Source organism: Choloepus didactylus, chromosome 17 (genome assembly GCF_015220235.1).
Source record: "Choloepus didactylus isolate mChoDid1 chromosome 17, mChoDid1.pri, whole genome shotgun sequence".
Taxonomy (NCBI): domain Eukaryota; kingdom Metazoa; phylum Chordata; class Mammalia; order Pilosa; family Megalonychidae; genus Choloepus; species Choloepus didactylus.
The window spans coordinates 77,713,664-77,726,301 of record NC_051323.1 but is presented as its reverse complement, the minus strand read 5'-3'; the positions used below and the strand labels follow the sequence as shown (position 1 = coordinate 77,726,301).

Here is a 12,638-nt window from a genome sequence, read left to right as displayed (position 1 = left end):
TATAAAAGCCAATCCATCTCTGGTGTTTTGCATTCCGGCAGCATTAGCAAACTAGAATAATATGTATTAGCTCTTGGATGCTCTGTTTTTGTTTTGTTTTGTTGTTGTTATTTGTTTTTAGCTTTTTTTCTCCGTTTGTGCTTCCGTTTGCTAATTTCTATCAACCTACCTTCAATTTCACTGATTCTTTGTTTAGCCATGTCCAGTCTGCTGATGAGCCTCTCAAAGCATTCTTAATCTCTGTTACTAGGTTTGTTTTCATCTCTAGCATTTACATTTAATTATTTTGGATAGATTTCTCTCTCTCCTAAATTAACCTGCATTTCCTCTACTTTTCCCACTAGAGTCATAGACATTTTAATTCATCATAGACCTTTTAATTCCTTGTCTGGTTTACATCTGAATCTGCTTCCCCAAACGTAGATGGCTTCATTCTGTTCTTGTACCCCTCTTGCAATGGATCTGAACATGTGCTTTGGGGTACCAGAATTGGTGGCCCTTCCCCCACTTGCTTAAGGCTTTGTTCTACAAAGAGGCAGATCTGGCAGGGCGTCCTGCCTTTGGAGACGTGGTAGCTGCTCCTTGCCCCAAACCCTGCTCCTAAGGGAGGCATTTCCACCAAGCCTCTCCCAGGCTCTCCCAGGTGAGGTGCTAGAGAAGAGCCTGCCAGCTGGTGTGGGCTCTTCTCGGGTCCCTGGCCCCCTGGGTTCTACACCTCATTCTAGCACACACCTGGCCTTTGACCCTTCATGACACATTTTAGCTGAAACCCTGTGGGCCTGTAGGGTTGCCTGTCTTACTCCCACGCTGGGTCCCAAGGACATGACCATGTACCTGTTCCCCCTGGAGGATTCTCTTTCCTTGTGTTTCAGGCAGGCTAGTTGCCCTTCAGCCCCAGCTCTCTAATGCTCAGGAAAAGTGGTGACTGTGGACTGTCTAGCTTTTCTTGTTGTTGGGAGGGGAGCAACACCCTTCCCAGCTTCCTGCACCCTAAGTGGCAGCTGGATGTGGGAGATGTTGGAGACCCTGCCCAGGGTCTTTGTGGCGCTGACCCCCCGGGAGGTGCCCCTCTGTGCTCTCCAGATCGGCCACGTTTCCCCAGGATGACTCCTCACCAGGTCAGCGCAACTGCACCTCACTTCCTCAGAAGGGATGGAGCACTCCACGGTGTCTGAACTAAATCACACCCACTTTTCTCACTTTGAGCCGAGCGGGGTGGGCTTGGCGTGGGGGCTCCCACTGTGCCAAGTCGGGGGACCCCGCAGGGCCCCTGTGCCTCCCCTTGCGGAATGAACGGCTCCAACCAAAGGGCGCCCCACACGAGACCTTCACTCGGGACCTCGGAGGACCCAGCCCCGGCCAAGCAGGCAGAGCGGGACCCCTGCCCTCGCATCACCGCCACTCTCCCTGCAGGGCCGGCGGCCTTCCCCGGACCCGGGGGACCCAGCGGAGCCGGGGAGCGGAGGAGACACCTGCGCCCCTCCCTCACCCTGTTCCCCTCCCCTCCCCCCCCGATGGTTGTGGGGTCAGTGGGGCTCACTCTCTGAAACTCTAACACTGGGAAAACCTGTATGTTGAGGACAAGGAAAACACTATTTCCTTCCGCATCGCTTAAGGTGGTCATGGACTCAGCAGCGTCCTGAGACTGAGCCCCAATCACCAGCGGGCCCACCTGTGGGCTCACGCACACCGGGCAGCAGCCTCTGCTCAGACGTGGGTTTCTGAATTCCGTCCGGAACCAGCCTGGCCTTTCACCAGGGCCACGCCTTGACTAACAGCAAAAACTCAAATGTCCAAATGGTTTAAACGCTTGGTGTCCTCAGTTGCTCCTTGGGGTGGGCGCTTGTGCACCTCACGGTGCCGGCCCGGGGAAGGGTCCTGGCCGTGCTGGTTCTGGGGGCTCCAGCCGCTGGTCCCGGCCTCTGCTGACCTCTGCCACTGCGTCTGCACCTGGGGTAACCACGACCCCATTCTGGGGGGAAGGGGCTTAGGCCACGCTCCCAGGGAGCACCAGTAACCGCCGGCACCAACTGGGCCCCTCCTCCGGCACCAGCACCGCCGGAACCGAGAGGACCCGGGGCCTCTGCAGAGGCCGGTCAGCCCCACGTCAGGGATGGGGTCCCCGCTGCAGGCCCCGCCCGGAATCCCCGACTCATCGGCACAGCTCCGACCAGCCGCCTCTCCTCCTCTCCCTTCTTTTTCTCAGAATCCCCCAGGACAGAAAGAAGAACGCTCCCTTCATCCACTCCGTTCCCCAGCCTGTTCCTCTTGTTTTTTCCTCCTTTAAGTAAAATTCTGGTCATTGAGATACTGAAGAGAAGATAAAGGAATCGAAACAATCATTTCAAGCCAGGCTATGATATTGCTGCAAAATCCCATTCTTGAACGTCAGATCTGAATACGACCTACATCCTCCCTGTACTCCTTGTAACAGACCATAATAGCCTCTTCCTCCCCTCTCCCACCATCCCAGCTGGGTGCATGCCACGAGCCAATGATGCCGTAATTTGAAAATTCAGTTAGACAAAAGAGAAAGAACACTAACAATTTTTAAAATAACTCACCTTTAATGATCGTTTCTGATGCTGCTGAGGGGGGAGGTGGAGCGATGCTGGGTTACTTTTGGGAAAAGGGCTTCCAAGGGTCATTAGAGACCCCTTGGGTTCCTGGACAGGCCTGCACACAGGATCAGTGGGAACACTCACTTATCTTGGGTTATGGCTTATACATCTTATATTGGAATTTTGCTGTGCTAAATAGGAATACTCAGGATGTTTCCCCTTTCTCGGATGCCACCAATGTGATGCTGGTGCCCTTATTCCACTGCTCTGATTCCAATTTCAGCAGCTGATTGTCTTGGGAATTCCAGAGGAAGATGAATAAGCATTATTTTCTTACTCATCATGTTCTTTGTTCAGTAGAAGGTAATTGCAAGTGTGTGTCTTTCAAAAGCTTTTCTGAGTTGAAATTTATTCAGTCAATAAATATTTATAGACCATTTTATTGATGGCATCTCCAAGAATTTCTTGCAGTGGAAGAAAAAAATAACTTGCATGTAATTTCACGACGAGTATTTGGTGAATGTTCTCTGCTGGGCTGTATTATTTAATTCTGGCTGGTCCCCTACTTCAGCTTAAAGTGAAACTGTAACCACTTGCATACATTGAATTCTTTATCCTTTCTAAACTTTCCATTATCAGACAGAGAAGAACTGGAGATTATCTAGTCTTAAGTCCCTTTCAAGGCTTAAAAACTCTATGAATTTAATTCTTCTCTAGATGAAGTTAAAGTTTTTGCTGCCTTGTAAACACTTCATCTTGAATGGACAGGAAGCCTGGCTGTCTATGACCATAAACCACCTTTGGAAAGCTAAAATCCATCTGTGACGTCAGCCAAGAGTGATCCCAACTAGTCCCAAAGGGTGTCAAGCAGAGATCTGTTTATCCCATTTTCAAGTCATGAGCTGCCAAGGGGTCTATTTACCATTCACTGCAGCCACAGAAAGGAGCCCTGAGAACATCGAAATGGTGAAACCCAGTTCTCCTGTGTGAAACCTCAGAACACCATTATTTGAGAAGTTGTTGGATTAGCAAAATGAAATTCATTTTGAACTAACTGATGATATAAATATAAATATCTGCCAAAAGGCAGAAAATGGACTGGGATCGTTAGAGTTGCAGCCAGGGTTGGGAATTACTAACCGTGGGCCGGCTGCCCCCACGCGGGCTGTTGGAGTGGGGAGCGTCTGATTTGGAAGAACATGACGCTCCCTCCCCCACACTTTATTTTGTTCCTTATAGTTTCTAAAATGATCCTCATGTCCTGGGTCACCGGGTATTCACTACGAAGCCGTGCGAACTCACTTTGCAGTAAGCAGCCCACCTGCCCTGCAGCACGTGCTACGCGCTCGAACAATCCTTTCCCGTGAAGACGAGCAAAGCAGTGACCAGTGGCTTGTCCGCTGTCACGCTCGTGAGGGGAGGGCCCCCAGCCGAGACTGTGCTAGCTTCCAAGGAGGAAGCTGCTAAAAATCAGAGTTGCTCGACAATTGAATCCCGTAATCTAACGGTGTGCTCTTGGCCACTGAACGCTCCGAAGCAGAAGCCAGAAGACATTTGGCGGAAGGCTCCCGAGCTTGGGGAAGCGTGACCAGCTGTCGGGAGCCTCTCTGGCCCTGAGTCCCTGCTGTGCTCCCAGCAGCGCATCGGCAGCAGCCGCTGAGATGCAGAACTTTGCACAGAAAATGAACTTAAGCCCAAGTAAGAGGTTCTTCCCGGAACGAAGACAGTATCGGGGAACAGGGCCTTCAATGCGCCCAGAGGACAGGAGACGGCCAACAGCCTGCTGGCGCCCCTCGTCCCTTCTCCCAAGGAGGCCTTGGATGGGTTCCACTCACAAGATCTTACCTGTGTACAGGGCTCCTCTAATCCTGCTTTTAAATGCTAAAGATTTATTAAAGCAAAGCACACACTGCCAGACAGATGCAATTAGAAATATTTTAATTTAAAGTAAGACAACAGAAAAATGTCACAGAAAAAAGTTACAGAAACTCACAACAGAACCGAATGCAACTTGGAAAGTTATTAGTAAATGAGAAGAGAAGATATTCGCAATTTTACCAAGTGATTTGTTAGTCCTTAGGTAGAATAATTTATCAATTTACCAAAGTGCCCCTCACTGGTATTTTTTTAACAGACGGAAGTTGTTATTCTACGCAATTGTTAAGAGAAATAGTCAGGGCAGCATTTCCCCAAATGTGAGCTATAACTTGGGGGATGGAAACAGGAACCCTAAAAAGGTAAAGGAAGAAGTCTCATACTGAGCAGGTGGGGTCTGGACCCAGCCTCCGGACGGTGCTTGGGGGTCTGACACAGGACGGGGGCCCGCAGTCCAGCCCCGCTCCCCAGCCCTCGCCTTCACCCACAGGCCCCCTGGGGCGCTGGCTGGGCGCGCACGGAAGGCCCTGCCCAAACCACGTCGACCCCCCCAGAGCCCCGGGGTCACTCGGACCCTTCTGAGTGCGGGGCGGGTGGGGCAGGGGGCTTAGGGTAATCAACATACACGTTTTTAAAACTTTGGCAAGAAAATATACAAATGACTATTTTTTGATTGTCACTCTTACAAGGATATATTCCATCTCTTGAAAAGGTATTCTCCTACCTTAATTGACTTCCCTCCCAAACATCTGGAGGGCAAACTCCTGTAAAACAGAGGTGGAGCAAAACCTTTCAGTGATATTAGTGATAATGGTAAGTTTATTATACTTCACTTTCTGTATTTCAAAAAGCATATAAAATGAGCATCTATCATTGACAAATAACTCCAAGATTTTGCTGGTAATGGAGGTTTGAGAAAACATGGTTAATTAAGAAAAATTTGGCCTCTCCGTATTTAACTCCTTTACAACAAAACTCTCAGGCCCCTGACAAAATCGAGCCGGTGAGCACAGGTCTCACCTCCCAGCCTTCATCTCCTCACGGAGGCACGTGAAGATAGGCGAGCACCGAGCAGGGCCTGGGGACTCAGAGCTGGTTTCTAAAATGCTATGATATGCCATATATTCAGTCACTTTTTCCTTATGAACGCCTAAGTTTAAAACACAAGAGATCAACAGTGATAAAATACTATTCCAGAATTCACAATCTCGTCTGAACAAACAGTCCTTCGTGCCCACGGGGCGGTCGAGCTGCCACACCTGACTGCGCTGTTCCCAAGGGCAGGGACGGGTGTGCAAAGCCTGGACACAGACCCAAACTAGAGTCCAGTCGTCGTTTGAAAAGCCGAGTTACTGTTCAGAGCATCAGGATAAAAAGAATTTTAAATGCTGTTGGTAATTCATTAGGATAGGCTTATCTTCATAATTTTGGTTGCTGTATTGAGAAAAGGAAGGGGGAGATTTAGATAAATACATTTTTCAATAAAAATATGACTCTGGTTATGCAGTTCTTGTCCTGGTTACAGAAAGAATCCTCCATAGATCTGTAGGAATAAATTATTGAGCTATTCAAATTCCCATCACGGAGTCAGTGAAGTCGTCTTACAAGCCCAGAGGGTTCTCAGTTACAAGTCACCGCAGAGACATTCAGCTCCTAAGCGAGGCGGCCATGACCCCACCTTCACGTTGTCGGGTGCGGGAAGCAAGGAGAAGGTGGGGGCCCTGTTTCTGCCGACCGAGGCATGGTCTGTAAGTCACACACCTGCCACCCGGTCACAGCAGGTAACGGGGGGCCCGCAGGCGAGAAGGAGGCTTGTGGCCGTGAGGGCGAGGATGATGCACACATGGGCTCTGCCCCAGAAGCGCACGGGGCCGTTACAGCGTGCTTCACACTTAACTAAAATTAGAAATGGCTGCACTGTGTGGGCGGGGACCTCCCATCCTTTCTCGGCTGTGCCCCTTCCAAGAAGGGCAGCTTAACTTGGCCTCATGGTGACTGGATCCTGCCGAGAAATGGCTTCTCGGGCCCCAAACTTCCGCCTCTGCAGAACCTGGCTCTGCCCATGACGTCGAGCTCCCTGGGAAAGCACCTGCACAGCCACCGCCCGTCCGGGAGACAAGCTGTGGACACTCGGGCCCTGCTTGGTCACACTCGGTCAAGGCTTGCAGTTCCTAAATTGAGCCATATTTGGACTAATAATAGTTTATTAATGGTTTATACAGTTATTGGACTTAATTTTGAACCCAATACAAAGTACTGCCAAACCATTTCGGAAAGAAATTGAAACTCTTCATTTTAGAAATTAACAGAAAACTCAATTATTGAAGGTTGCAAGGGCTGATCAGCAGACTGCCTGACTGCAGCCCACCCCTCCCAGGCGCAGCCTTGGGCGCAGAAGGGTGAGCTCGGGGAAAACAGCTCCACCCGAGGGCTCTGTGCCACGCAAATGGAAACATGTTGACAGCCACATGTTGGTCCCTAGGAACTTCCAACTTCTAACAATAAATGTGTTTCGTTGCCATTAGCCAAAGGAAATGATACCTTTACTAAGCCAAGTGGCCACGGGCCTGAGCAGTGAGGAGGAGGAGGAAAGACACCTGTTGTCGCCAGGAGCCCGCGGCCGTGACCGCGCGAGCGCACCGTGCGTTCCCACTCCCCCTCGCTACCCAATCCGGATGCAATGGTGGGGGCTGGGGGGTCCTAAACCGACACCGTAAGTCTATGTAGCTCTAAAGAAGGAAAGGCCTGTGTCTTTCTGACACAGAAAATATTTAAGGAAATTGCTAACTTGCTGAGTTAGTATTCTCTGAAACAACTTCTCAGGCAATAGTCTCTTCAGTGCACATCCTCTGAATCTTCACAGAACTGGGGAGCCATACAAACCGCACTGTTATTCTGGAGTTTGTACAACCTAATGGACCTCAATGGGAGTGTGATGATTATGTTCATGAAAGTCATAAGTAGTCTGATATTTACACATATTTTACAATAAGAATCCATTAACTCCTTGCATCAAACCTGTGAGTAGTCGTGATTATCCCCATTTCACAGATGAAGAACAAGACACTGAGGTAAGCTGCCTGTAAATCTGCTTGCAACAAGAATATAAAATCCTTATTTCAAACGAGGCCTCACAAGTTCTCTCTCCCTTTCCCTCTTTCTAATTAATCCAGCAAGTGGCTCAGATGAAAGCTCCTTCAGGATTTCTTTACTAGTGAGTATTCTTCCACTCTTAAATAAGCAGGACTAGTAAGGAAAACTGCAGTTAAAACCCCACAGCAGGTAAAGGACAAGCAGAAGACCTCGCGGACCTCGCGAACCATTTCACCATCAGTCTGCTCCCGCCGCAGCCTGAGCCGGGGCCTGGGGCCAACGTTGGTCCACACAGAAACTGACCAATTCCCAGATGGGTTTCCAAACACTCCCGCATCTGATTCATTTTCAAGGATCGGGATGAGGTCCCAACTGGGAAAGCTCCACAGATAGAGAAGTCTGGAGCAAAATCGAAAGGAGATAAGGAAAGCAGCTGCGCAGCCTGAATCATGATCGCCTGGTACCAACTCAACACCCGACCACATCCCACTAGTCGCCGTCAGGGAGCAGGTGTAGAACGTCTGTCAGAAACTAGAAATAGTTAAATTACATCTAAATCGATGAGTTTATCCAGACTCTTTAAAGACACGAGTTATTTCTGTGTTAAATGTGTGACCGGTAAAGACAGACATGCTTACTTTTCCGTGCATGGGTGTAAATCAATCCCATGGCTCTACGGACCCCAGCTCACTTTAGAGAGGAACTTCTTCAGTGGGGAAAATGGCTACTTATTAAATTTTCATGAGAAAGGAAAAAAGAAGAATATTAAAATAATCTATGCTGACAGATGGGACAGAATACCCCCTGAGCTAAGTTATCTCAATAAAAAAAGTATTTATCATAAGTAGCCATCATTTTAAACATAAACAATTTTCTTATAAAATATATTCTTAAATTTGAAAGTAAGCCCAAACTTTCTTGTAAAATAACCTCTAGGATGGTAGCTGATATAATAATAGGGACTCAAGAATACTAAGCAAATGAACATTACATAATTTGCAATGACTTTTGAACCTTACTTTTTAATTAATTGTTTAAAATCTCTTTTGGTAGCAAAAAAAAGATCTGTTTAGAGTTTGGATCCCATTTTTACCTTTAATAAACCAAATTATTATCTTTTTTGTATGATATTTAAAATATGGATACCATTACTTAACACAATAAAATAAAATTTAAGAATGAATTAAAGCTTTGCTAAAAAATTCAATTATTAAAATTCAGCAATTTTATGGAATATAAAGTGTATGTGTGTATAAATATAAATGGGTCTATTTTTTTCTGTCAGTTTTATCCATTTTATTGGCCTTCTATTAACAATAGAAAATTCATTCAATTTGTAAGTAGAAAATTTGTAAAACAGAATGTTAGGACAGTAAATCAGGAAACACTTTCTATGTGGCTTATAAACTCATCTTTTTTACCCCCTCCCCCCCAATGCCATCCATGGCTATTTTGGGCAACAATGTCACCAAAGTATAAGCAGGAATTTACATTCCCTTGAACAGCTGTCCCTCCACTTCCAGCACAAGCTTTTCTCATTCTTGCTCGCTTAACTGCACCCCCTTAACTGCCTGAAATCAGAGCAAAAACAAGGAACAGAAAGAGAAGAATGAACAGAGAGGATGTGGATTATTTAAGCCATACGCTCTCTGAGTGTTAGGTGCCCACAGAAATATTTTCCTGGATATTTTTTAAAATCACTTCTCAAGCGTAGCTGTTTTCATTGAAGGACTGACTGGGCTAAATGCAAAATCTTAACTCTCCTCTACTTTTCCTACCTTTTATAATAATATGCTCCTTTTTTGAGTTACTTATTGGCGTTGTTACTTGCAAATATTGTCATATGCCTCTAGTTCAAGATATGAGTATCAGTGTAATACTTAGCTTCTGTTACAAACAATATATGTATAAAACAAAGTTGCCATTATTTATAGACTGCAATAAATAGACAAGAATTAATACAAGTAATTTTTCATAAAAATACAATTTCTAAAGTTTAGGAATTTACAAATGATGAGGACACTAAATACTTAAAACCCCAGGTCATCCCCTGCTATGGAATGCCAGTGTGGCCACAGCCGAAAGAGATTCTTCATTAGTAGCCATATTCAGGTAACTCTACTGCGGTCTCACGTTTTCTTGCTATTTCAGTAAACATATGGTACCTGGACATTTAAAGGACATTTAAAACATTATCAATGTAACAATCACTACAGATGCACTAGATCTTTTAAAATTTTGTTAAAAATTGCCAAAGTCATGATGGTTACAATTATTGCAGCTACATCATTTGAAAAAGTAATATAAACTATGCTAAAGATAAAAACACATTGGAATATGTTAACATCACAATGCAATAGCAGTAACTCATAACTATTTAATATGAAAAATTAAATAAAAATTTGTTAGACAACTTGAGAATTTGTAACTTTAGCAAAACAGTCTATATAGCTCCATCTTCTATTATACATATAAAATAAAATACTTTGAGAAGAGGTGACATTCAAATACTTCCTTTACACAAATAATACTAATAAAAGTGATGCCCTCAACATGAAATGCTCTGCTAATTGTGACTAAAAATGTTTTTATTACTTTGTTTTACATTCTAGTTGGCAGTTATCGTATCATATCAAATAGAGAAGAAGCTAGACAAAATGCTGTTTCTCAAAAGTAATGTGCATCATATAGCTTGAAACTACACAACCATATAAAAGTGGTCATCGTTCATCTAAACATTGATTAAGAAAGACAACTGGCATCTATATAATTCAGGCAACGTGTTGAGTTCATGATGGTTTATTTACAAAAGTACTTTTACGGATGCTGACATGATATACAGGTTTCTATGTCAATCACTACAGTCTCGGAAAGTTATAAAAATATTCTATAAAATGCCACAGGCTTTAGAGGCTATAACTTCATGTGGTTCTGACACTAGCAGCTGAAAAATGTTTATAATTTAAAAATAAATAAACTACAGAGGTAAACAGTTAGGAAGCAGCAGAGGGCTGCAGGTGTTTCCCAGGAGCGCACCCCTGCCTGCAGCCCACCGCTAGCGGAACGGGGACGCAGTGGGGTCGAAGGCCTTGAAGACCTCTCGCAGCCGTGTGCCATCCGGCTCTCCGCCAGGACCGTCGCCCGGGCTCGGGCTCCCCGGGGGCCTGGCCTGCCGCTCGCTGTACTGGGGCCTGACCAGGCCGGCCAGCGCCTGCACAGGGAGGCTGTGCATGGCGGGTGCCGGGGGCTCGGCGGGCCCGTCGCCTGGAGCGCCAGCGTCAGGAGCGGTTTTCTGTGGCAGGACGGCTTCTCTGGGGGAAGATGTGTTCGTGCCACTACTTTTGAAACCTCCACTTTTTTTCTGGTTCTCTGCATTTTCTCCTAAAGAAACTGTTGCTAGCTCGGATGGAGTTGAAGAGCCAGGCTCCCTCAGGTCATACAAGCTAATACCACTAAGCACTGAACTTGGGGTTCCCAGGGGAAGGCCAGCTGAAGATGACAGTTTAGGGGCATAGGGGGGCAGAGCCCTGGAACCAGAATTGCTAGGAACGGCTGCTGAGGGCTGCGATGAGCCAGGGTTTGGTGTGGCCACCTGAGGGGCACTTGTGGAGGTGCGTGAGTCCACTGCAACCACCTGATGAGGCTCCGAACTAGGCAGTCTGTGAAGTCTAGGATCAAAATGTTTTTGCAGCCTGGGATCTCCTAATTTACTTCCTGAACCATGAGCGTCTCCAGATCGCTCCGGGCGGCCATCTCTGTTTGCTGTGCTGTTTCTGGCTCTGGCTGCCGATTTCACGTCGAGGGGCACCGTGTTGGAATGAGGGTCACCTTTCGTACTCCAAGACCTGCCAAGCCGCTGGTCAGCTATGAGGGGGGGCAGAGGCAAACTGATGGAGGACACCGGGTCAGGTTTAGGGAGGGGTACTGGAAGTAAGTCTTCCGGAGCCCACACAACATGCTTCGCGAAGTTGGGTCTGCTCAGGGTGATGTGCATCTTAATGTGACTGCACTGGCTCAGCTGTGACCGTGGGTCCTGGAGCACCAGGCCAGGCGCAGCATCCAGGGGTATCGGGAAAGCTTTCCCTCTCAGCTCTCTGCCTGCATCTTCATCATCATCATCTCCTCTTTTACGTTTGGCATTAGCACCAGCACTTGAATGGCGCAAGTCAAATTTTGCTCCACCAACAGAAGAGCCTATGTGGCCACTTCCGCCATCTCTTACTTTCCTGGGGTCCCAGGCGAGCCTAAGACCCATCTGCACAGATTCCGGAGGCTTCCTCACGCCCGGCCTCGGGATGGTCCTCAGTCTGGGGTCAACCACCTGGCTTACTTTACTTCTCTCCGTAGCAAGCCTTGGGTCAGTGTTGACTTCTGCGGAAGGCTGTTGTTGATTCCTTAAAGTTTCTGTTTGTTTTTGTAATGTTTTCAGTATTGACTTGACACTGCTTCCTTCTTCCTCTTCACTACTGGAATACCAGTTAACAGTATCATCTAAAAGCAGATGAGAACTTAATGTCAAGAGGGAAGCATTCATATTTGGCCTTAATTAAGATTAAAAAAAAAAGACTATACTAAAAAACATACACACTAAATATGTATAGTCAAACTTCAAGTTAGTGCACGATAGAAATTCCAGAGTTTTAACACAGGAACAAGATAAGATACAGTGGGACAATGATCAATCCAGCGACTGTACTCTACAAGGAAGAGGTGTGACACCGGACACGTGAAACGTTCTTCCGGTGGTCTTCATCCCGAATGACCAAGGGGAACACGGAAGCATGTGTGGTAGGATGGTGGGTTGGGGGTGAAAGGGAAATACTCTTGGAAAGGAATCCAAAAATGTTCTGGATCTCTTTAGTTCCAGCAATCCTTAAGCTTCATCACTCTGGATTTATCAGGATAACAAGGAAGAGTAAAAAAAATATATCTGGAAAGAAAACAGAACACTAATAATGATAGTTAAGGGAGAATGGAAACTGGGTAAATGAGGGACAGGGTACAGGCTTTCCATTTATACTTTATTAAAACTTCTGGGTGTTTGGTCTACGTGAACATATCAGCTATTCAAATGTTAAATTAAAAAAATAATAAAACTAATGTCCTAAA

The 12,638-nt window shown here is 46.4% G+C and overlaps 1 protein-coding gene across 3 annotated transcripts in view; it reads right to left on the bottom strand.

The window, feature by feature from the left end:
- Window positions 1-10,312: 10,312 nt before the first annotated feature.
- ZC3H6 (zinc finger CCCH-type containing 6) overlaps window positions 10,313-12,638 on the bottom strand; it is a 94,845-nt gene continuing 92,519 nt past the window's right edge. For all 3 annotated transcript variants that reach the window (XM_037807646.1, XM_037807647.1, XM_037807648.1), the window contains one exon: window positions 10,313-12,020. In XM_037807646.1, the coding sequence (XP_037663574.1) occupies window positions 10,585-12,020 (1,436 nt within the window). In that variant the 3' untranslated portion in view covers window positions 10,313-10,584. The remainder of the gene's footprint in view (window positions 12,021-12,638) is intronic.